This window comes from Drosophila melanogaster, chromosome X (assembly GCF_000001215.4).
Source record: "Drosophila melanogaster chromosome X".
Classification (NCBI taxonomy): Eukaryota; Metazoa; Arthropoda; class Insecta; order Diptera; family Drosophilidae; genus Drosophila; species Drosophila melanogaster.
This window is the reverse complement of record NC_004354.4, coordinates 1001842-1026739: the sequence shown is the minus strand read 5'-3', so window position 1 is coordinate 1026739 and position 24898 is coordinate 1001842. Positions and strand designations below refer to the sequence as shown.

The 24898-nt window shown below is 42.9% G+C and overlaps 5 protein-coding genes across 5 annotated transcripts in view, besides 5 other annotated features; 3 read left to right on the top strand and 2 right to left on the bottom strand.

The window, feature by feature from the left end:
* su(w[a]) (suppressor of white-apricot) overlaps window positions 1-13961 on the bottom strand; it is a 33262-nt gene extending 19301 nt beyond the window's left edge. The window contains exons 1-2 of the mRNA NM_001201591.3: window positions 13346-13961; window positions 12600-12800 (exon numbers count right to left, since the gene is read on the bottom strand). The gene's annotated coding sequence lies outside the window, so the exon portion shown is untranslated. The remainder of the gene's footprint in view (window positions 1-12599; window positions 12801-13345) is intronic.
* CG11638 (uncharacterized protein) lies at window positions 37-12756 on the top strand. Its single transcript, NM_130523.3, has 5 exons — window positions 37-226; window positions 10032-10219; window positions 10494-11271; window positions 11391-11600; window positions 11661-12756. The coding sequence occupies exons 2-5, from the start codon at window positions 10217-10219 to the stop codon at window positions 11831-11833; spliced, it is 1164 nt and encodes a 387-aa protein (NP_569879.1). The 5' UTR covers window positions 37-226; window positions 10032-10216; the 3' UTR covers window positions 11834-12756.
* CG32814 (uncharacterized protein) lies at window positions 40-6945 on the top strand. The gene is made up of 3 exons (NM_166869.4): window positions 40-226; window positions 5146-5848; window positions 6172-6945. Exons 2-3 carry the CDS (start codon window positions 5153-5155, stop codon window positions 6208-6210), a joined length of 735 nt encoding a protein of 244 aa, NP_726716.2. The 5' UTR covers window positions 40-226; window positions 5146-5152; the 3' UTR covers window positions 6211-6945.
* Window positions 474-757: a mobile genetic element.
* Window positions 1116-1978: a mobile genetic element.
* Window positions 4235-4506: a mobile genetic element.
* Window positions 8636-8794: a mobile genetic element.
* A 154-nt stretch (window positions 13962-14115) lies between the features above and the next one.
* CG14631 (uncharacterized protein) lies at window positions 14116-14705 on the bottom strand. Its single transcript, NM_130522.3, has one exon. It carries the CDS (start codon window positions 14625-14627, stop codon window positions 14229-14231), a length of 399 nt encoding a protein of 132 aa, NP_569878.1. The 5' UTR covers window positions 14628-14705; the 3' UTR covers window positions 14116-14228.
* A 391-nt stretch (window positions 14706-15096) lies between these two features.
* TfIIA-S-2 lies at window positions 15097-15639 on the top strand. Its single transcript, NM_130521.1, has 2 exons — window positions 15097-15266; window positions 15348-15639. Exons 1-2 carry the CDS (start codon window positions 15195-15197, stop codon window positions 15597-15599), a joined length of 324 nt encoding a protein of 107 aa, NP_569877.1. The 5' UTR covers window positions 15097-15194; the 3' UTR covers window positions 15600-15639.
* A 467-nt stretch (window positions 15640-16106) lies between these two features.
* Window positions 16107-16263: a mobile genetic element.
* The last annotated feature ends 8635 nt before the right edge of the window (window positions 16264-24898 follow it).

The window sequence follows — 24898 nt, the reverse complement described above, 5'->3', positions numbered from 1 at the left end:
GGTGGTCACACTAATAATACCGGCGTTTAATGCGCTGTCAGTTCAGTTCATTCAGTCGGGCCATGAAGCAAAGCTCCGCGCATTGTGGATTTGCGCGTGTCGAAAGGGGAAACAGCAAAAACGCCATTTTTTTCGAGTAACGGTGCGTGCGTAATTTTATCCGTTATCTTTCCTCGACAAACATTCGAACTGGGAAACAACAGGAATTCCATTTTTTCGAGTTAAGGTAGGTCAGTAATTTAACCGTAATATTTTCTCACCAAACTGTAGAAATGGGAAAGGAGCGAAACTCCATTTTTACGACCGAAACTCCATTTTTTCGAGTGAACACTGTGTGTGTTGTGTATGTGGGAGGAGTCACTTCTGAGTGCACGTTTTCCCCCTCATCCGTTATCTATCCGTCTCTTTTTTTCTGTTTTTTTCCGCAAATGGGCATGATGCAGTTTTTGAGAATTATGCTCGCATTCTAGTCGCACACGGGACTAGACACCGTGCGCATTTTGACTCGGCATTCTTACGGGGCATTGCCGGCTTCACAGCCATTTGTACAAATTGGCATTGCAGAAGTGAACTCTGTCGCTTCTGCTGCATGGATGGCGCTTGGCCATCAAGAGAAACAGAATCCCCTGAACCACAATAAAATTCTGGCATTTATACAGTGCATTGGACTTCAGGGGGATCGTTGAGTCATGAAGGGGTAGTAGTACAATAGAGCCGACTGGGTCGCAGTACACCTACAAACCCACTTAATAATAATAAGTCGCTAACAGTTGTGAAGTAAAGTGTATAAGTTGTGAAACAACAAGAACTCCATTTTTTTTTAAGGTGCGTGTGTGTGTCACGCTTTCTTTTCTCCCTCATCTGTTATTTATCCTTCCATAACAAACATTCGAAATAGGAAACAACAGCAACTCCATTTTTTTTCGAGTGAAGATGTGTGTGTGTGTGTGTGTGTTAGAGAAGAGCCACTTCTGATTGCACGTTTTCGCCCTCATCCGTTATTTATCCGTCTCTCCTTTCGTGGCAAATCGGCATACTGCAGAGTATTTCGACAAAAAGCATGAACTTTTATGCACCTGCGATGACGAATGCCCGTCGATGTTCTTTGCATGTTTTTTTGTATTTCATCATGGCTAGGGCTGCTGTCTGGGCTTGGGTCGAGGAAGGGCATCCTAGGTCGCAAATGATGGCCAAGTGGTCACTGGCAGTGTATTCCTCGCTGAGTCTCCACCACCTGAACCTGGGTCCGGCCTCTAGCATCCGCTGTCAGTGATCAGCGTGATCAGCGGTTCCGCCAGATTGGCTGGAACTGCTATTTCAGCAGTCTTCCCTCCATACTGCGTTTGTCAGAGGCTCTTGATTGCCAACACTGCTGCTGTGATCTCTGTCTGGGACTCCAGGCCCACCTCAGTTCGTCTTCAGTAGTAAGCTCGTCAAGGTCGCGAATCAAAAATACTTTTGATTGTGTTACCGCGCGAAGGCTGGCGCGGTCTCGAAGCACCGCTCCCATGTCCACTTGAGCTTCTGTGTCAAGTCTTGGGCAGAGGCACGTAGTTCGGGGAGCAGTTCACCTTTGGCCGTCCTCTTAACCCTTTTTACGTTTTCTCAGATGACCCTGAGCATGGCGTCTTGGCCTCTTGTGACCAGCGACAGCATTTCGCTGTACGGTAAGCCAGCTGATGGGATGATAACCAGTGCATCAGGCCTCTCCCTCGGCGGTCTGTTCCTGCGCGGTTTGGGCGGTCGGTGCTGCAGTCCGGTTTGTGGCTTACTTCCCGCTGCAGTGGAGAGGAGTGGAGCCCAAAGAAGGCGCTGGAGTCCCGCTGCCTTCTGGTGGTCGGATCGCTGGACTTTCTTCGCGGACTTCCTTTGATTTGGGACTATCCTTGCCCTTACTCGGTTCTTCTTAGCTGGAGGGGCTCTTAGGGGTGGTCTGCTGGCTAGAATCGGTTCTTGCAATGCGTTCGACATGCGAATTGGGTGTGTTTAGTTAGATTTGTCGTGTGGGGGAACCGAATCGATCAAAATGGCTAGGAACAGTTTTTTTTTTCAGTGTAGGGCAATACACGTATATGTACGCACACTCCACGCTTCACACACACTCACTCACGCAAGTGCAGGATGCCTTGGAAATGCAATTTGAATCATAAAATATAATTTTCATTTAATGAATTGGATCATGTTTCAACTTGTCAACCCAGTTGCATACGTGCGTTTGCGTGTGTGTGGGTGGGTGTGCGTGCGATACACACATATGAACTAAAAGCGCACTCACACACATATATGGAATATATGGCATATTTTACTTGACTGAATTCGCAGTTTATGAAAATCTCTTGGTGGGAAAAAGTTTGCCAATGCAGTAGAGGGAACTATACGCCTTGGTCTTGCTACCCCCCGCCCCACACTTACCGCCGCCTCCCCGTTTTCCTTATCAACTTGATTGCGTCGAAAGCATCTCGCAATGAAGTCAGCAAAAGCAGCGCAGGAATGGCGAAGATTAAAGGGGAAAATATGAACACAGTGACAACTGTGGAAAAATATGTGTACATAGAGGGTCTTGAGCGCAATTAAACCTCTGGAATCTTTGCAAGACTCCTTCTATTCCGTGACAAAGCAGCATAGGGTTTTTTTTTATAGCACGATTTGGCTGGTTCAGTGCTGCGCTGGCTTCTCGGCATCTATGTCTCTGGCCTAATCCCGCCCGGGCAACATTGGCCTGCTTGTGGGTTATGCAATAAGCTGTTACCCATTTCCTACCCGGCGTTCAGGTGAGCGGCTTCCGAGTGAGGGCCCAGAAAAGTGCACCACAATGACAAGTATCCCATAACGGGCGTTTGACGGTGGCCTTGCTTGTCCTCATTCGTGTCACCCGACCACCCAACAACCCACTTCCCACAAGGTCTCGCCATGTTTCATGATGTCCTTTTGGGGCCTGCATTGTCTGGGCAACGGGCAACAATAACCGACGGCGACAAAGAAAAGTACAAGCGGCAGAGGAAAAAAAAATCCAAGTGGTTACCCCAAAAAAGAGGGGAAATAAAACTGGGACTTTATTTAATTCCTGGATTACCATGTCGAAGTTCTCGTTCATCCAAGGGAAGTCAACATTTGCAATATGCAATCGCTCACTAGCAACTACTAGTGAGCACCCCAGTTAGGCAACTATAAGTCGTGAAGGTTCTTCGCCACTCCTTTCAGTTTAAAAATTAAGGCTTTCTTCTCTTTGCCAACCTTTCTTTTATCGCTATACACAATCGTCTATTTGGGGTAGGAGAAAATTGGCAAATTGGCAGCAATTCAGCAAGCAACCGGTTATTTATTGGATGGCATAAAGTGCTGTTCCTATCAAGGAGCACCATCCAAGTACAAAACATCCCAGTTCAAGCCCAAAATCACGCGCACACACAAGGGTCGAGTTTTCAGCCACAATGTTTGCCCATCCAACATACCTTTCTTCTCCGTCGCATCCTTTCTGACTTTGAGGCGAGCACAAATTAGTTGGCCCGTCCTCGCTTAGGTCGAAGTTGATGATGTGAAAGTGGAACTGGGAGTGAGACTGCAATCTGGATGTCGATGGGCTCCTAATGGCCCATTTTCCGCCGCCAATTTTCGCCCCACAATGCCTGTCAGGTTATCCGCCGCTCGGGCTGCTCATCAGTCAGCCAGTCACTCATCACAAGTTGTCAGCCGATTGGCGTGGAAATGGAAATTCCTTGTTTATAATTTATGAGTGGAGTGGAGTGAAGTAGAAAGACGCACAGAAGAGAGACAGACGGGGATAGCAAAAGGACACGCCAAGTGACTGTACTTGGGGATTTGGAGATTTACATGCATAAGGAATGCCCACTTGACATGTTGGGCCAGTCGCTCACCTGTTGGCATGAATAATGGACGCGCCGCTGTGACAGATATTTTAAAGTAGTCTCAATGTCGGCTCCGGTCAAAGATAAACCCAAGTAACTTGTCCGCTTGCCAAGGCATCGTTGTGAAGCCAGGAAAGATGACAATAGACGATTTATGATCCGCTCACCAAAAACAAGCTATTTTACTTCTACTACTACTGCTACACAATTAAATCGCACTAGGTGAAGTCAGTTTTTCCCTAGAAACGCAATTTTATTGTAAATGCAAACTACTCGGCGTCTTATCTCTAATGAACTTCTGTCTCTCATGTAAGCCAGCGCTAATGTTGATAATAAAATAAGCCCACAAGGAGTCGACGTACACTCTGAGCTCAAAGAAGCTGGGTTCCAAAAAATCGAATTATTGAAATTTGAAGCTGGAATCGTTTGCCCATGTTGAATGCCTTATATTTTCTAAAGTATAAATTGTTTCAAAATTCTAAGGATGGGCAAAGGCTGTTGTTGCGATTAAAACAAGAAATGTTTGAAAAAGTCGTTTTTTTTTTTTCTTAACTTTCGAACTTTTTCGAAAATTCATATCTCAAAAACTAGACGTGGGCAAAACAGACTAATTGGTGGGTAAACGATTCCAGCTTTCAAAGCACACTGCGCTCTCGAAAAGGCCAAAACAGCCGGCAAAACAAATTTGCCGGAAAATGTAATTATTTGGCGTTCACATGGAGCAAATAACATGTTGAGAGCAGAAAAGATAATCAAGCGCATATAAATTTGCGCGATGAATATGTAAAATAGATAAAGCGAACGAAATGTAAATTTGGTCCTAAAACCCGAATGGCGGGGGTTAAGTGTCGAGGCCGGTGACGAATGCAAAAACCCAAAAAGCCACACTGCTACAGTAAAAACAACAATTCAAGGAGCAACAACAGGAGATAAACAACTAAAAAAAAAATGGTGGGGGTGGGGGGGAAAACGTGGCTGGTTGGTTGGGTGGCAAAGGACTAGGCTCTACCTCCAACATACTGTGTTGTATCCTTAGGCTATATTCAATTGTAAGAATGGTTGAAGAATGCCAGGGAGTCTCCAGCAATTACTGTATATATGTATTTGTATTTTAATATTTCGCCTTTATCATTTGCCTTATCATTATCATATATCACTAACTCTAGTTCTCTTACTAACGTTGAATTTTGTGATGTCCTGTACATGTTTTCTTTATTGGTTTGTGGTTTGTTAACTCATTTTTTGCTTTAATCCTTTTATTGCGCATTTTTTGTTTTAGAATCAAAATGAGTAGCGGAATCATTTTCAGACAGAATCCAGATGGATCTTTTTCACCTTTTAAAACGGACACCATCGGCGAAGAAAACAAAAATGATAGTTCTAATTCCGCTTCTCCAAGACAGCCTGCACAACTGTTGAACTTGCGGCTTCCACCTGGGTTTTCGTTTGAAGTAAATGATCCGTCTCACATTTTATTTGTGAACATCGGTAAAGGACATATGGCTAAACAAGAAGAGCCAAAGGAACGTACTTCACCGACAAGTACTGAAAACTCATTGCAATCAGGGGATGCGACAAAACTCCGTTCGACGAACATCACGAAAGATCCGAAACCACCGACTACATTCACTTATTTTACTACTACTACCACTACTCATACTACTACTACTACCACTACTCATAATACTACTACTACCACTACTCATAATACTACTACTACCACTACTCATAATACTACTACTACCACTACTCATAATACTACTACTCATACTACTACTACAACTACTACTACTACTGCTGAGATTACAACAAAGCCATATGATGAGCCAACGAAGCAAGAATCGCTTTTGAAAACGCCTTTTATTTCCCCAAATCGCAAGCGTTTCCACCGGAAGAGAAATCTCGTCCGCCATGATGTGATGATGGGCTCGCCGTACAACGAAAAGATTCGGGATCTCGTGCAGTCCAGTGGCCCTAAAGAGGTTACTTTTCAATCATAGCCCACATGAACAGAGGCGAAAAAGCCAATACCGACAATAAATATATGTGAACATGGTCAACATCATCAAATGAGCACTTAAATATTCATATATCCATTCCACGAGCGGTTGCATTTTCGTTGCTAGTTCGGCACACACTTTGGACTCTTCCATGTGCATAAATCCTTACCCGATACCCTATTATAAGCAGTTGATCAGTAAAAGGGCATCGGGTAGTCGATTCACGCTATATGGTTTTAAAGTTTAATTTGTATTAACCAACATATTTACTTAAGTTGTTTTTTCTTTTCATGTTTATACAAAAGTATCTTGACACGTTTGGAAAGATTGTAGATCTGCTATGATTTTTGTCTAACAACCGCACCAAACCAAACCATCCACAAACAACTTATCTTAAGCTCACCCTTACAAACATTTTTCCATATATGTATTTTTATAGTTTTATTTGTTCTGAACATATCAGCACTTTGTATGAAGAAAATATGTATTTATTTACTTGTTTAATGTTTCGCATTAATTCACTTTTCCATTATTGAATGTTTATAGCTTTGTTTGTCCTAAAAATATCTGCAATGAATTTATAATTTTGCCATAATTTGAAATCTTGATGTTCCTTTGCACGTTACTTTTAAGCTACAGCTGCAAAGTTAGTTTTGAATCAAAGTGATATTTGAAGCGCAGTTCTTATTTTGAAAATAGTTGCTGGGTGATCCCCGTACTTAAAGCTTTTTGTTAAAGTTAAATTAAAACATAAGCACGTTGCACGTTATTTTTAAGCTACAGCTACAAAGTTAGTTTTGAATCAAAGTGATATTTGAACCGCAGTTCTTATTTTGAAAATAGTTGCTGGGTGATCCCCGTACTTAAAGCTTCTTGTTAAAGTTAAATTAAAACATAAGCACATTGTATTAAGAACATATGTATTTATTTATTTGTTTAATGTTTCGCCATGAATCACTTCTCCATTATTGAAACGTTATAGCTTTGTTTGTCCTAAAACGTGCACGGAGTTAGATGGACTATATGTGCTTTTTGTAAATGAATTTATTATTTCTGTTAAATAAATTTAAGTCTGAGCCAAATTCAAAACCTTGATGTTCCTCTTTACATTATTTTTAAGCTACAAATAGAAGGTTCAAAAACACTTCTCAATCTGGGACCACGGAATGATGAAGTTTTCCCCGCTGCCCAAGTTTTCGGGTAATGTTCCTCCGATTTTCCGCAGCCACCACAAACCCCAAGTTTCTGATATGACAGTCGAGCATCTGGGGTAAACTTTTTTTGAACCTAAACTTTCGTCTTTGAAGCTAATTGTTTGCGCATTCCAAAAGTTCTGCTTTGTATCAATTGCCCAATTTTTTTGGCAGGAAGTTTGTGGGCCAAGACTTTGGACCGTCGTGGTCAAGTTTTTGGCCAACTGCTGGAAGTGGGGCGGTGGGGGTGTTTAATGTGGTCAAAAGGCTCATAAGTCGAATGCAAATGTCACAAACAGACTGTTTTGAATGCGGGCTCTTGATTCGCTCTCTGTGGCTAACGAACTCGACAAAGAACCAAACACGCCCACATGCAAGGCGTTAGAAGAGGCGTGTTTGCCGAATTCAGACTTTTGATATACAAATTATTTAAAGTTTTTGAGCAGCACATCTTTCGGGAGCTGGTGCGTTTTAAAGAACCATTCTCATATTCGGCACAGTAAGAGTGGCCCTGCAAAGTATGCTACGTTTTTCGCACTTCACTTAATGTGAGTAAACCGAGGGCCTGTAACAAGGAAATAGCGACCGGGTGCGTGTCCAGTGTGGCAGAGAGAGCTCTGCGGGTGCAGCTCCACTTATTATATTATACATGCATATTTATTCAAGGCACTTCAGTTGCTCTTTTTGCACATGTGGCAAGCAGCCTGTGGAAGGAATTATGTAAGAGGCAACAGTGGGCAAAGTAGTGTGGCGAAAAGGGCTGGTACGTTGTGGCACGAACGCGGTAAGTGGAGATCAACGATGAGAAATGGCTGGAACGATGGAGCAATAATTGATCCAAATGATTGAAAATCGCCCACTCCACTATATACTGGCACTAAACGCAAGCTCTTCAGGAATTTCAATTCTATGTTTGATTCTCGGCTCGATAACAAATCCAAAGTGCCTTCGTCTGGCTCCACGTTTTTGAAACAATGCGTGCTTTTGCTTGTCTTGTTTGCGTTGTTACATTTTTTATTGCCAACGAAATATTTATGTGCAGGCGAAATCAAAGGAAGGGAAGTAAAGAAAGGAAAATTGAGGCGTAAAGGACGAAGGGACCCCTATTCGTTTGTTTTGTTGTGTTTTGTTTGATTTATGCGTAAACTTTTCTGTTGCCGCTTTTATGTACGAATTGTGTTTCCCTTGCCACCGTTTTACATGCTTAAAAGAACGAAAAAAAAAAACATCCATAAACATGGAGAACCAACATCCCTCCCATCCATTCATTGGAATGCAAACATAACGCATACGCAGCGTTGGCAATTTTGGAGAAGAGACCGAAGCTGTAGGCCAAGAGTTTTGAATCCTGCCAAATCATATTTACTTTTTCGTGCCTTGTCCACTTTAATTGATTGCGTGGGGGCGTTCTTATCCATTTACGTTCTCTGTGGTCACACGGCTACTGCTGTCGTGAACGCAAAGAGAACGCGACCAACTGAATGGCATGTATCCTGAATACGCAGTAAAACGAATAGATACTCTAATTGCAAACAAAGAGAATGGTGTTATGCAGCCCTCTTGTGCACATTGTAAATTCACCTTAGAAGAAGTTCTTAGACTTTAAATCTATATTATTTTTGATCAATTGACACCATGCGAGAAATCTTTGGCATTAAATCGTCTTCGGCTCGTCTTCTGGCACGTCTCTTGTTTTTACTCACCCAAGTAAGCCAATTCTATTTTTTGGTTTCTTCGCTGAGGGCCAGCGACAACAAAAATATAACAGGCATAAAAGTGTTATGCAGAGCATCGCATGGACTAATGCAAAAATGCTAGCAATGTGGGAAAATAGGGAAAATGGGCGGCGGTTATTGTTGTCTTCATTTATCTGTCATGTCAGAAAGTTTGCACTTTGTGTGGACGTACATATGCAATGCGAGGAATTTAGCGAAAGGCGATTTAAATTCAAATGTGAGTCTGCTAGAAGTGTGCTGTCAAATGTCCTTGGCCACCTGGGGCGTCCTTGTGCTCGCCTGGGCACTTCCTTTTCGGACATTTTTATTGCGGTTTTCACCCGCATGTGACCACATCCTTCCTGGCCATTTGTGCTTCGCAATGAAAATAAATATACTAAAAACTGCCCACGCACAGCCTTCGAAATGGAATTTTAAACCGAACGTGGGAAGCACAAAATGACTCCAAAGAGGAATCCCCCCGGCTGTCCTTTGGCCACAGTGATAATCGGATTTCCCCCTTTTCCCAACCCGCCCACTAAGCGCCTTGTCCGCTTTTCCTCTTTGTATACCAAGCTGGTGGACTTATTTACATTTTGTTAAACGCTGTCGCTTAATTCAAAAAATTCCTTTGCCGTTGCACCATTTCAATTTAAATACGAGTGCACTTTATATGGTACAGCTGTGATGTACCGAATACTACCACACAGGGCGCATAGAAGAATATATATTATATACAGCATATAGTTATATATTATATAGCATATCATATGTTATATATAGCATAATATAGAGCATTTTTGAATTCCACACATACAAGCAGCTTTTTATGCCATTATTGTTGGCCTCGAAAAGTGACGTGAATGTGAGCAAATCAAATGGATTATTACACTGATTATGCCATTTAGGGTGTTGTTATTATTAACTCAATTAAACATTTAAGCTACGACTCTGAGCTATGTTTGCATTCTACGAGGGAATGACACTTGCAATACTCAATTACATAAACATATTTTCTTGGTATAATCCTGCTTATTTGCATCCAAAGTCCTGGAGGATAACTCCAAAGATTTTTTCAGATATGACATGAAGTCATTGAATAAATTAAATAAATTCACTAACATTTTCAGTTTCTGTGTGGCGTCGGTCACTTTGACACTTTGCAGCTGTCATTTGCAAACGCGTCCAATTTGCAAATTGCTTTCAATATTAATTGCTTAATTAACATGTGGCCCCGCATGCTGCTCTATTTTTCAGATACTAATCGATTGGAATTGGGAATTTGCATATCCTTTATACCGAAAGCAGTCAGGAGGATTCTTTTCCGCCCCTGAATTCCCTGAAGCGGGAGGAAGGCCGCCACGTTGGAAGGAAAACGGCTTTTCACGGCAGTTAATAAATTTTTAACTGGTTCAACAATTGCCCGCGAGTTTCGCCAACTAATGGTGAGTGCAGTTGAGATAAAAATTCTACTTCTACTTATTAAGCAAACTTGGAACGAGTTTTGTTTAATTATTTAGTAAACAAGAAAAAAATAAATAAATAAATAAACAGCAAATCCATTTATCCATTTGGCCTCAATAACCAATTCACATATGCAAAAAAGACTTAGCATAGCCTACAAACAAATTAGGACACAATAAATTAAAGTAATCTGTTTGTGGGTCAAATTTGGTAAACATTAAAAACTGTTTAACACTAGTGTGCTTTAAATTCTAGACGAGAAACGCGGCGGTGAGTGGCGATGAACCCGACGAGGAGCAGGCGTCAGCGGTAGTCGCTGAAGGTGAGGATCAGGAGACTCAAAACCAGGCGATGCAGGATGATGGGCAACCAGGAGGCGAGGGCCACCACCTCAGCAGCGAAAAGCAACAATCGACAGAGCAGTGTCGTCAGAGGCCGCGGAAAAAATTGACGGACAAGCAACCACAACGAAGTGCTGCCAATTCGCATCCAGAGCAGGCGGATGCGGACACGGACTCCAGCTCCTGCGAAGGCATTAAAGTGGGTCAGCGGAGGGGCACGCGGGTGAGCTACGCTCAGAGAAACCTTCATGGGGCGGAGCTGGAGGACTACGACTACGATGGGGAAGGGGAGGGGGAGCGGGAGGAAGATGGGGAGGAGGAAGAAGAGGAGGAAGAATCCTACGACGACTACGAACAGTCCTCGAAACCGGAGGGACGTCGACCTTCTGCCCGAACCGCCTTGAGCGTCCGCAGCAGACGAAAGACGAAAACCCGTCAAATTTGCTATGCATCCTCGGACTTGGAGCTGGGAATTGGCGACGGACCCAACCTAATCGACGGCGAGACCCTGCATAAACGCCGCTGCATCTCCAAGGGACAAATGCGGGAATTCCGGGAGGCCTTCCGGCTCTTTGACAAGGATGGCGATGGCTGCATAACCAAAGAGGAGCTCGGCACAGTGATGCGGTCACTGGGACAATTTGCCAGAGTAGAAGAGCTGCAGGAGATGTTGCAGGAGATCGACGTGGACGGTAAGTGCTCGATGGCAGTTGAGAACGAGGAACTGTTACCAACAAAGTTTGACTTACTAACCTTATTTTATAATGATTTATAAATCATCAAAAAATCCTCATTATGCAATGGCTTTCAGGGGACGGGAACGTCAGTTTTGAGGAGTTCGTTGATATCCTGTCAAACATGACGTACGAGGATAAGTCAGGTCTATCCTCCGCCGATCAGGAGGAGCGGGAACTACGCGACGCCTTCCGCGTCTTCGACAAGCACAACCGGGGATACATAACAGCCTCTGACTTGCGAGCCGTGCTGCAGTGTCTGGGCGAGGATCTCGACGAGGAGGACAGTAAGTGCCCATATCGTCGTTGCAAGTGTATTGTTTCGTAATCCCACATCGCACATCTAGTTGAGGACATGATCAAGGAGGTGGACGTGGACGGCGACGGGCGCATTGACTTCTACGAGTTTGTCCACGCATTGGGAGAACCGGAGGACTCGCAGGAGAACGACGACGAGGATGTGGACACCACATCGCCGCTGCCCACACCGAAATCGGCCATTTCCCTAAGCTACGATTGAGGCTACCCGAGTTCGCTCTATGTGCATGTTGATTGTCGAGAGAGGAATCCAAAGTTTGAATAATATATTAAATAGCTTAAATTAAAAAACACGAACCGATACAGATGTTCACCAATAATCGAACGGCAAAGATTCGATATGTATGTATGTATTTCTTATCAATATTTTTCAACTACTAAGCCATAGTTAGTGATGCAATATACGTGCCCAATTTTTCGCCGAAAGTAAAACAAAGCAGCATTAAAAAGATAACGGTTCTTCTCAGGAACTGAATAACAAAACCTGAACAAAAAACAATAACATTGATAGATTTTCGTGCAATGAGAAAATATTATGTAGCGCGTCATAAGATTAGCGCCCCTGCATAGCTCCGTTTCTTCTTATGTTCTGTATTTAAATACAAATCTAGAAACAACAAACTGTATTCCATATAAACTTTTCATTTATAGAATTGTTCATCTTTAAAGGGAAAAAAAATGGAAAAAATTTCCAAACCTCTCGCTAAAACAGTTTTCTAAATATTTCACATCTAAATAAAGGGGCGCTAACCTGGTGACGCGCAGTGTATGTCTATATATATATATATTTCTATATATGTATAGAGCTATTGAATAATCGAATACAACAAATTAACCGACAAACGATTTACTTTACATCGATCTTTACGGGAAACTAACTAACTCCAATTTTAAATCGCTGTCTTTACCTATTCACCAAAGTCCAAATAAAAATCAAAAGTAATCTTAGTGCGATAAATATAACTTACCAAATATATTATATCCGTGGACTTATCCAACTTAGAAGCACAAATACACATATTTCAAGACATATCATTGAAGACGCCTCTGTAAATGTGTTTTTTAAATCCAACTGATATATATTTAAATATACTTATACTTGTCAATCTATCCGTGAGTTCCTTTAGCTGTCCACCTGCGTTTTCTTTCTTGTTTCCTTTTCGTAGCATCTAAAATTAATAAATTGATTTAGGATGTATTGCTCAATTACGGCTGCTGTCGTAATAAAAACGTAACATAACAATATATTATCAAGCTTATGCTTATTTACTAAGTATTAAACGGACAATTTACAGAAATTAAAAATTTGCCATTTTAATCAAAATTTTTAATCGAAAATCCCTAAGAAAAAATAAAATGTATTTAAAACACTCTTGGCCAATATCTTTTACTGCGATGGGATTTTAGTGCACATTGCTTTCATATAGACATATACATAGATATGTACATTCCCTGACCCATGGGATTGACTGGACAGGAGCGAACAGATTGCAGTTCTCTGATCTCTGCTGTCAACAAAACAAGTTTTTGAACACTCAAAACAATTAGGAAGTATCCGAAAGTAAATGTAATAAAGTAGTATTGTTTACTACATTCCCTAATTAACAAAGAAACGGGCATCATATTTGCTCATTTTCTATGTATTTTTCTTACTTAGTTTTGTATGCGTAACATATCTGGGTTTTTTCGCTGTGTATTTGGAATAGCAACGTACGCAAAAGTTACGTTAATGGTCATCAAGTGCTCAAGTGCCTGGCCAGCAAAATTATAATGCCAACCCTGAGGACTCTCCCTCAACCCACCCCCAACTGGCCCACACATATTAACATCCACTTCGCACATACAGGTTTGCTGTCCGTATCCGTATAAGCAATGTTTTGATTTGGGCTTTGTCACGGCCTCAAATGGACTGGAATAGCCATGATGAGTGGTTAGGAGTCCTGTGGTTGGTGGCAGCGTCCGTAGTGGTGGTGCTGGGGGGTTGTTGTTTAAAGGACCCTATGCTAATGCTGCGGACATTAGAACATTAGAAGGGTTTTTGGCATACACACACAATTGTTGTTCGTTCAGCCTAATGACATCGCAATTGACATCGAGATCACAAGTGGTTGTCATTTCGCAATTTTCCTTTTTCCATTTCCCATTTTCAATTGCACACTAACATTGCCGACTCAACTGGCTCGCTGTTCTATGAACAATCGACAAGCTGTACTTTTCTATACGGCATTTTAATAATAAATTCAGTTCAATTAATTAATTTCACGCTTAATGACATGAAAAAAGACGATGAAAAAGACGTCCGCCAGCCAAGCCGTATGAAAGCAAACTGAAATATTAAATGATCAATGGTCATCAATTTGGCAATTATAAGCTAATCAATTGTTGACTACTGATAAGCATTAGACATTGGAAAATTAAAGGGGAAAATATTCTCTGATGCCACATGCGTCCTGATTTCCTTTGTTTTCATGATTGCCGGTGATTATTTTTAATTAATTTTAATGAGGCGCCTCGCCTCGCCTCGCCACGACTGATTGATGGTATTAAAAATATATATACACAATTGAAGTGAAAAATAACACAATAGGTAGACTTTCCTACTGCTGAACTTGTTGATTGAGCTGCCGTTCCTGCTCCAGCTCCATCTCGCGGCTTCTCTCCTGATGTTCCAGGGCCAATTCCTGCTGCTTCTTGAGCAGCTTGTTGCGCAGCAAGGTCTCCAGGTGGACGCAGAACTCCGACTTGGCGATGCCGGTGTCCAGGTACACCTCCTCCTTATTATTCATCCGGTCACCACGTCCACGCACCGCCTGTGTGCCGTGGGAGCAGCCGTGCACGATCGAGGTTTCCGATGTCGAGAGACGCTTGCCGCGAATGAAGCTGTATCCAGGCAGCCAGCGCCGGAGCAGACGGTCCACCCTGGCCAGGAGTCCGAGCTTGGAGGCTTCTCCACTCCTCTCTTCACTGCCGGTGTACTCGTTAGCCAAATCATCCATGTTCGAGTTTTATGTAATTTTTCAAAGTTTCTAATTCACAAGTATTTTGGGGAGCTAGTAGCAAAGTTTATTCTGAATGTTCGAAAGAGAAATGCCTTCTTTATTTCCAAATCTTCATTTACCCCACATAAGACATTTAACTAAACGAACATTCAATGTGATGAAATCTGGAAATGTGTAGAAAGTGCTTCAAGTAAATTGCCACCGCACCATCTAACCTAATGGCAAGAAGAAGCAATTAGGGCCATCACATTAGCAATTATAGTAGCAATTAGAATTAAGTAAATCATCGTAATCTGTTTTTTTTTATGCGGTTTAGGTGGCCATTTTGAATACCCCGGATCATTACATATGCTTTTGGGCAACACTTGCGATATGCTTTGGTTTAATAACTTTTTCTTGAACATTTGAATCTGATTGTTAGTGGTAATCCCTGTAATCGATAATATTTCGCAATCGATGTCAGTGTGTCAGTGTGTCACTGTCAATGCCATGCGCTAAAGTCATTCTTCATAAAAATTCTACAGCGCGTGTGTACTAAGCTTCTAGCTCAAATCTTCAGCCGATATGAACTATCAACATTACAGGGCCACAACGCTGGGCAGAACGCTCCAGGACACTTTGGATGAGATGATGGAGGTGAGTTGGTACACGTCACGTGTACATATGTACATATATGTAGGCCCTTCGCACTTATCAGTTCACACGTGTATGTTGCAGAGGGGCGATATAACCAAGAAGATTGCTAATTTGGTTTTACTAAGATATGACAAGAGCATTTCAACAGCTCTCAAGGATCATGGCACGAGCAATATGTCCTTTACGGCCGAAAGACTGGAAACCTTTAGATGCTGCGACAATGTGTGGACTCTGATCCTAAAGGACGCGGAGTTCCGCGAGGATCAGCATTCCTTGAAGGTCGATGTGGTCAAAATTGTGGCCTGTCTTGGAACTGACAATGGAAATGAATAATGCGCACTCGCACTGAAAGTTGCTAGCAACTAACCGAAGCCTTGTCTTTAATTTCTTTGGTCTTATGTGGGGAAAAAGCTGGTAATTAAAAAAGTTGCCATGCCGCAGACCACCTTCGCACTTAAATATCCCGGCTTTTCAGATGCGGAGACGCGACCGCAAATGCGGTGACCCATGACCCAGTTAATGGCATACGAAATCTTGATGAACTCTTGCCAGCTTAAATTCAATGGCATCTGGCATTCACAGTGTGGGCGTATTGCTTCCGCATCCTTTTCCGTGCCGATGGAACAATAAGGGCAGGGTGGTGGTCAGGAAGCAGGCAAATATCCTTGCTCTCGGCATCTGACTGACTCAAATTTTCAGACAGAGACGAGACCAGGACCCCCACCAAGTCGGAACTACAGTTCACGCAGTGAAGGTCTTCTCCGTTTTCCTATTGAATGGGAAGGGTGGGGAGGTTGCCTCTAAAACTGGGCTTCTGGTTCTGGGGCACTGCTACCACTGCACTATGGGTAAAAAGCCGGAAATTTTGGTATTAATGTAATTTTTATTTATTTATCTCAAGTATTATAAATCTACAAAATATATAAATATACAAAATCAAGACGCTATCTTTAAAATTGTAATTAATATCAAAATTTCCGGCTTTTTACCCACAGTGCACTGGTAATCATCAAGTGGGCGCATATGCCTCTGTTTTGTCGACATTTGTCGATACAGACATTATCTCTCATTTTGGAAGGTTGTTCATTAGGTATTATGCTGAACGGCGTGCCATTACCGCAAGTTCTTTAGGAAAATCAGCAATTCATTTACATATCACAATTATACTTTTTAACAGTTTCAGCGCCTTTGTATAGATTTGGTTCTTAAGCAGCTTTGAAAGCTCTATTAACTGAAAGGAAACTTTTGCGCTTGTAAACTGTTTTATTAAACATCCCAGTATTTTATGAGCCTGAAGTCGACCCATGCATTTCGTCACTTTAAATCGCAAAGGTCTAAAAATTCGTATAAGACATTTATGTCACCACGGAATCAAACCCGACATTTATCTACGCAATTTAGATCATTGTTTATGGATGGGTATAAAAGATATTTTGCCGATAGGTGGGGCTTTTGTATGAATTGAATGTTTTTTTCGATTTGCTTTTGAAGGACTTTTATTTTACCTACCTTCTTTACATACAAGCTGCTGAACAACAAAAGCCTATTTTATTTAAATATTGTGCGATGTGGTTTTAAAAGTATTGCGATATTTCTAAGCCTTTTAATGGGATAATTTTCTGCATAAGTTCAAATCTATCAACTAATAACAGAACAAAATGATCTGAGTGGGCATGAAATGTCCAATTTAAAAGTCAGCTGGAATTTCCCAACGTTTTAAGTTTCGTCTGCAAAAAAATTGTCCTAAAAGAAGGGGAAATTTTGGGACTTACTCAAACTCAAGTGAGTGAGTTTATTGTGCAGAATAAAATCAGAGTAAAACTCAGTAGGAATGCAAAAAACTCACTCAAAACGAAAATTTCGCTGTGTGCGTCGCCGGTAAGCACTGGTTCCCCTAGTTTTCCCTGTCCTCTAAACAGCATCAGAACGCTGGAGGCGGTCTAAAAACAACTCAAGTACTTGGCAGCACTCAAGACTTGGACATGGATGGATGGTCCTTTCGAGGGACCTGCGATCGAAACTCTCCGCCAGCACCGCTGGCCTGCCCCAATTTGGCTGGCCTGGTAAAGAACGAACGGTCGGGTCAGAGGACCCAAAAGCGAGTCCGACAAGGTCCCCAATTCGGTCGACTAGCCGGCATCCGGCCAAATCAAAGACCGCAACTCTCGAGGAAATGAGTTGTCCGCCAGAAAGTCCCAGAAGTCGACCACAGGCCAGACTAGAGACCCTAGAAACGCAGTATTACTAAGACCCAGTTCAACTCCAAGTCGATTCCGGAAAAGCCAATTAATTTGACAGCGCCTCCATAAACGGGCCACGGAAAAGTGCATTCAAGTGGAACGCGGTGCCCGCAGAGAATTGTGCTCCAGCTGCCACCTGTCACGTATTCCGCGTCGCAAAAGTGGTCGAGCATTGAACCTAGAGTAGCCCAGATGCCAGGACGGTAGAGTCCGGGAGTCCTAGAGTCCTGGAGTTTTGGGCCTAGACGCAGTCCCACGCCCACTTAGCCGCCGTCGCCGAAATGACGCCAAGGCTCCATCGGGAATGGGAATGCAGAGGGAGAAAATAAGTGGGCTTTAGGTGAGATAAGGTCTCATGAATATATACCGCTTTAGTTCAAATCAACGGTTATGATTTATGACGTAGAAGCGTCGATATTTGGAGCAATTATATTATATTAAATCTTTGGCCACACTATTTGACAATTTCCAAAGCGAAAAAATGATTTGAAAAGTCTCCAAATTGGACAAAATTATATTTATAGTCCTGTAAATACCAGTAATTGGAGATAATTTTCGCCCTGAACATAAATAGAAGAGCTTAAATGAAATAGTTCGCATTATTTAATTGATTTGCTGATTTTGCGCCAATCAAATTAGCCGCATATTTGGCAAAAGCATGTTTCGAGCAAAAACACTATTTAATTAAATGAACCAATGGGATGCGTTGGCAACGTTGGTGCAGGTCGATGCTATCGCCCAGCTCGAAGTATGATTTTTCGCAGTGTACTTTAGTGATATGATGGTCCGAGAAAAGCTCCCCGGGGCTTTTGCTGGCACCGCAGGAACGTGAACTTTGTACCGTGCCGCCTCATTTGCACTACAAAAGCAGCCAGATGACTAAATTAATGAGATTTCCTAGTTGGCAAAGTTGGCTCCGGTTCGGGGTCACCGTTTCGAGGTCACCCTTCGAGACGATCTTAACAGCTGCAAAGTGCCACGCACTTGGACTGCTTACTTTGAGCACTTTGTCGGAGAACAGTGCCCAACTGGACGGTCCTTAATGGCTTGTAAATTATTTAAACTTTGGGCAATCATTTTTAGTTGGGGTTAGTGGCGTGGGAGAAAACCCACCCACGCAACTGCACGCCAGGTTTCCTGGGTGCTGGAAATTGGTGTTGGCCAAGTTTTCAATTGATCTTCTGTGAAAAGACTGCTCAGGACTTTTTCCACTGCTGAATTGCCCAACTCGAAATCCAACGGCTGCTAACTCTTAATTTGACCCCCTTCTTGCTTCGATGCTAAGAAGTGGGTGGTGGGGAGGCGCCAACGGTCATCAAATACAATCTAATAAGCGAATCGCAGCCCGCGGCGCCGCAACTTTGAAGTCATTCCAGTTTATCACTTGCCAGGCGCTAAACTCCAGGGTTCGAGGAAAAACTTTCGCCATGCTTTCATAAATCAGCGAGTTTGCTTTCCGTTCGCCGGTCGGAACCCCCCAAAATCACCATCCCCCCCCCCCCCACCCCATACGCAGGAACCCCCCGCTCATAGCCCTCCTACCCACCAAGATGCGTTCGCTTCATTTCGACTTATCATTGCGCCAAACTTATGCACTAAAAACGTACTCCTTTGTGAGTGGAGTGGGGTTGGGCTGGGCTGCGCTGCAATCTAATGGGGAATGGGATAGGTTGCTTTGGGTAAACTAGCCCGATTTTATGGCTCTTCACTTTTTACCCGTTGAACGAACAGTTTTTGGGGCCATGACTATCAAAATAATTGTCGTTTGCTTTCTTAACCAGCAGATAAATCACGTACTACAACGCCCCTCTCCAATCCATAGAATATTCTAACTCAAACTCTGTATAAGTCTGTATAAGAAAGTCAGGGAAATTTTCCAAAAGTGTTATTAAAAAGGCGCGTGTGAATAAGGAGCATTTCTGGTGGCTTAAAAGAAAAGAGCTTTTGGATTAGGAAAAATGTACCAATTTATTAATTCAGCGACCAAAAATGATAATTGCAATTTGGGCATAATTTTTGCAATGCCTTTTTTGAGTGCGGTTTTCTGTCGGGTGGAAGAAGAGAGAGAGAGAGAGAAGATGCGGATGCGATATGCGAGATGCGTCACAAAAGATACATATACATATGTATAAAAACATCAGGCGGACAAAAGGCGAGTGGACACGGACGTTTTGAGTTTGATGGGTTCGAAGGCAGGGGATTGTGGAGGGGCTATAACAAACAGCCATTTCAATTATTTATTGGAATTTTTACCTACTGACAGCAAACAGAGAAAACAGAACCAAACAGAACAGAACAAGCACAGAACAGCGCAGAGGCAAAAGGCAGAACCAAAAGTCCAAAAAACGAGTAAACACGCTGCACAAGGGGGCACAGCACAAATAGCATTCTGGACATACAACATACAACATACAACATACATACATACAACGAGCATACGAAATTGTTAAATATATGTAAGCAGTAATAAAGAGCAACATGGTCGCTGAGGGGAGAGAGGGGAAAAGACTCTAAAAAAATATGGAGATGAAGATACGCAGCAGGTGAAGAAAAAATATAACAGAGCACAGAGCGAGCACTAAAGCCAATGCACAAAATATTGTATGTAACAGAAGGGAAACTGCAATTGCCGAGCGCACCAAACCAAAAACATTTCTACCCCCCAACCGCCCACCATTCTTCCCACCTGTCGCTGATGTTCATGCGTACGTGCCTGCCAAGCGCCACCACCAAAAGCAAGCAGGCAGCAAACAACAACCTCCTTCTCTTACAAACCGCCACAGTTGCCACCCACTCGTGCCACAAGTGTCGAGTCCGCATCCCTGCACAGTGGAGCAAAAAAGAATACGCATGTGGAAGGAATACATGGTATGCATCTTGAAAGCAAAAAAGAATACGCATGTGGAAGAAATACATGGTATGCATCTTGAAATAACAACTCAAGTGCTTCTTGTCATATTTCTATTTTGGCTTTCAAGCTTTCGAGGGTCAACCGAGCTGTTCTTATTGGTAGTCAGAGTGACATTAAATCAAGTGGAATGAGTAGCGACAGAGGGAAGGTTCCATCTATAATGGTTAGCTCCTTAGCTTGCTATAGCTTTTCGACCAAAAAAAAACCAATTGAGATGAGTGCTGGTCAGTTTTCAGCTGACCTCAACCCTTCCTTGGCGATTCTTCCCGTCGAGGGGATAACTTATGTCGGACTAACTCCCGCACTTATAATTAAACCATCGATAAACACTCCAACGCAATGGGACTGTGACGATGGCCAATGAAAGTAAATCAAATTCTTCCTGCAGCTGGCAGTTTAACCCAGCCGTGCCCTCGCGTTCATCTTTGCTCCCGACCCAATGAGGACCCAACCCAACCCAACCCAACCCAAACTGCCCCCCCCAAGCTGGGTGTGTGGCGAAAAATTGGTCCTTTCGGGATCCTGTGGAGCGTGCCGTGCATTCGAATGCCGCATGGTCACCAGGACCGGCCACCCGGTCTTCCTTGTTGTCCATCCTTTCGTCGTTTCGTTTGGCATTCCATTTTGCAGTTTATCTCTCTGCCATTTTGGTGTCGCAAATCTCACATAATATCCAATTGCTAGTTAAGGAGATTTGGGGCGGGATGCTCTGATAAGATTACCGACCACACGTGTACTTTGGGCCCTAAAAAATTGAACTTCATCCCCCTCCATCCACCCGCAGCTGCTGAGAGATCGTTTGGAAAAACTATTTCAGCTCGGTGCTTATGTAAAATTTATCATTATTATGCAAAATGGTCAATCCATGCTTTCCATACAGCAGGCGAAAAAATGTTGGGGATATAATGTGGCTGGCTGCTTGCATTGTTCATTTACAAATACCTTACCGATTGAATCAGAACAGAACTCGAATTAAATTTTTTAAAATTAGTATTCGGAGAGCGAACAGTGTGTATTTCGTCCTCATTTTCATATCAAATAAACGAACAATTGAAACGTCTCTTTGAGCTGCGAGTATCGATTTGGTGTTTTGCTGTACTTGCTGTTTATTTTCGGCTCTCTTTCTTTTTTTTTTTTTTTTTGCCGTGTATGGTGCGGCATGTCCTGTGCGGTGTGGAGTGGATTGTATATCCATCTGTATACTCCTATTGGACTCGAAGCCCACCTCCTCCGCTCTTCACAGTCCTTTTATTGGCCACAAAATTGGGTTCTGGTTACGTGTTTGTGTACGGAAAGTTTTTGTTTTGTGTTCACCTGTCTCTTGTTTTTGCCTCTGTTATGGATTTTATAATTTTCCGACATATTTCCAAAAAGACTGCGAGCTGGTCCTTCAAGTCTGGCCAAAGTGAAGAGCGGCCAATTTAATTGTCCTTCAATGGCAAACTGTAATAAATCAGCAAGCAGGCGGCCGGAGCAATAAGCGAATCGAAAACTGACTGAAGAGCACATCCTGCCATCCTGCACCATTCTACCATCCAACCATTCAACCATCTGTTTGCTGAAATGCAAATTTCTTTTTCGCTAGCCTTGATTATGGCCAAGGAAATTTGTTCTTCCGGTTTCTGTGGGACGTGACGGCTAAGCCAGCTTTGGGTCTCTTGTCCCATTGCAATGGAGACAACGAATCGAAGATTATGTTTGCCTGGCCTACGAAGGATTAAATTATCACGCCAGCATCCTGGCCCATTTTCATTTAACTTTGGATTCTCGATGGGAGATTGTTAGTTTGTTTGATTGTTATAATGCGCTAATGTCTTGCGGCTATCGAAATGTGTTTAAAATGTGTTTATTGCGATAAAGTTTTCGGTCCGCATGACGTCTTTGCCACATACATAAACAGCGTGCAGTCGGCTTTCCCGTCCAACCAGCTCAAATAATTTAAATTTATTGTGGAAATTTGTGTCCATGACCGCTGCTGCTGTGGCTCCGGTTGAACCAATTTGTATGCAGAATTTGCAATTAGAAATTTGTGACATTAATAAGCAGCAATTTGTGCACATGGCACCATCACCATCACCATCGCCATTGCGAGCAGACAAGAGAAACTCGAGAAAAGATCTCCAAGCGGGCGGAGAAAGTGCCGAGGGGGTTTTGGGGGGGGGGGGGGGTTGTAGAAAGAATTATTTGGCCGAAACTGTTGTAATTAGTGTGACAAACAAAACAAGACACTTTTGAAAGTTTTGAAAAGTCTCGCACGCCGAAACGAATCCAGATACCTGGCATTTGCTGGTGCTTAAGTCGTAAGTCGTAAATAATTCCATTTCATTCGGACAAGTCAACACGACAATGGGATTGCGAAAACAAAGACCTAAAGTGGCTATCCTGAGCTTGCCATTTAAAGGCTTTTTTACTTTGTTAAGTAGGCTGTGCAACTTTCTCAATGGATAAGCTATTCCTTGTGATTTGATTATGAAATTAATCCCAAAGAACAGACGATCTCTTTTGTTTCTCAGAGTACTTAAAGGTAGTCAGACCAAAAAAGTTGCCCATACTACATAATATCATACGCAAATACAAGTGAAAAAGAATTAACACGACAAGTATTCGATGTTTTCTTCCGAGCAAAACATACCCTATATTGCCTTCTAGTATCTAGTGTTTATTCAACCAAAGGATGCCAAACGCAAACCCAAGGATTGCAGGAAGCTTGTGCCTTGGCACTCGTCCCCAGATTCAATTTGTCATCTTCTGATGAGCCCGGTGGCCATATGAAAGATGAGCACCCTGAGTATGGGAATGGGTATAGCTACACAGATCCGCACGATGAATCACAGAAGAAGCCAGTTGCCATGCCAGCAAAGACCCAAATGCCTCTGATAATGAGCCCCAGTCCAGATTTCTGACCCCTAGACTCAGTTGCCATTCCGGTGCAGCTCTAGCGGAATCCAGACATGGCTTATGCTTGTTGCCCCAAAACGAAAACTGAGACCCGACTGAAGCCCCCATGAAACTTTTCATTAACAGCCCAGAGTGACTGCACAGGGGAAAAAATTGCAGAGCACAGACAGCCTCCCAGTTGACACGAAAGGCATAGGTATCGTTTTATCGGCAGCTAAACATAGGTAATGTCAATCTTAAATGCCCACGAGTATAAAGCCCATCGACTATCGCATACTGTGTGCCCGTATATAGTAGTCTACCCCCCGTGAATTCTGTTCTTCATTTTTAATTTGGAGCACCCTTACAGTTATAACTTGTAATGCCCTTTTGGCCCATTTCTTTTTTCCGTGCATGAACGGCACACGAAGGGCGTGATACCGGGAGGCGTGGCTGGCTTGTTGCACAGCGCCAAATGGGCGCGTTACTTAGCCTAAGCTGTTTTCCCCCGCCGCCTTCCTGGCGAACCAAAAGTTTGCTTGCAGCACTTAAATATTTATAAACGAAACTCATGGCATGGCATGGAATGACGGTGGCTGTGGGTGCTGAAAGGGGGTGGTGTCCTTGAACGAGGTGCTGACAAGTGGAGCAGGTGCTGAACACTTTCGCTGCCCACTGGTGTTTTGGGGGGGGGGGGGGGGGCGTGGACCAACAGGACTCGCATCTCGTTTTGTTTTCCTCTCCCTGCACGAAAAGTAAACAAATTCCGTGGATTTTTTTTTTTGGCTGTGTGAGTGAAAATAATCAACTTTAATATAAAATAGATTATTGATGTTTGCTCTGTTCTGTTCTGTTTATTTGTTATTGCTATCATACATAGTCCCCGGTGTTATCGGTGCTATCGTGGATGCTGCCACTATGCTTATTATTATTCCACCGTGCACCATGGACACACAATGTTGCCGATGGAACAAAGTAATTGATTGTGCAACGAACTGCCATGGACACACAATGTTTTGTTTTCCGACTCCAGTGCAGAATCCACGCCAATTAAGGTTAATATCGTATATTAACGGACAAAATTAAATGTTTTTTCGCTTTGTGTGGAAGATACAGGTAACTGCTGCTCACTTGCATTGAATTAGCTTTGTGAAGAGTGCTTTTTGTGTTGTACGAGTTTCGCAAGTGCTGCCCACTGTGCGCGAAAAATAATATTACCCTATTATCAAAGACACACAATCTCCAATCTCCCGTGGACAAACTGGTGCATATTTGGGTGATTGTGTTCAATTGTGTTGCATTCAGTTGGATTCGATTGAATTGAAATGGGAACAAAGTGGCAAGTGGTGCGATCTGAAGGGGATTCGCCTGGTGACCTTCCACCGCGCGTTGCTCATTCCCACAGTCAAAAACACGCCCACACTTATACTCGCTTTTATGAAAATGGCGCCTTTCGGCCCGAACCATAAATAAGAGAAATGGGAAATGGGGAATGGGCCATGGGCCATGGGCCGCAACAGCTGCTAAACAGATTGTGAGATACATTTGGGTGGTCGCGGGATGAGGCCGTGGAGTGTTGTCAAAATAAAAAGCAAAGTTAACAA

Bases quoted from the DNA above. Each gene is read 5' to 3' on its own strand.
- TfIIA-S-2 (NM_130521.1), top strand. From the start codon at position 15,195: ATGAACTATCAACATTACAGGGCCACAACGCTGGGCAGAACGCTCCAG. The intron at 15,267-15,347 runs GTGAGTTGGTAC...TGTATGTTGCAG, and splicing joins CTTTGGATGAGATGATGGAG to AGGGGCGATATAACCAAGAA.
- CG11638 (NM_130523.3), top strand. The intron at 11,272-11,390 runs GTAAGTGCTCGA...AATGGCTTTCAG, and splicing joins GCAGGAGATCGACGTGGACG to GGGACGGGAACGTCAGTTTT. The intron at 11,601-11,660 runs GTAAGTGCCCAT...TCGCACATCTAG, and splicing joins GGATCTCGACGAGGAGGACA to TTGAGGACATGATCAAGGAG.
- CG32814 (NM_166869.4), top strand. From the start codon at position 5,153: ATGAGTAGCGGAATCATTTTCAGACAGAATCCAGATGGATCTTTTTCA. The intron at 5,849-6,171 runs GTTACTTTTCAA...TTTATACAAAAG, and splicing joins AGTCCAGTGGCCCTAAAGAG to TATCTTGACACGTTTGGAAA.
- CG14631 (NM_130522.3), bottom strand. From the start codon at position 14,627: ATGGATGATTTGGCTAACGAGTACACCGGCAGTGAAGAGAGGAGTGGA.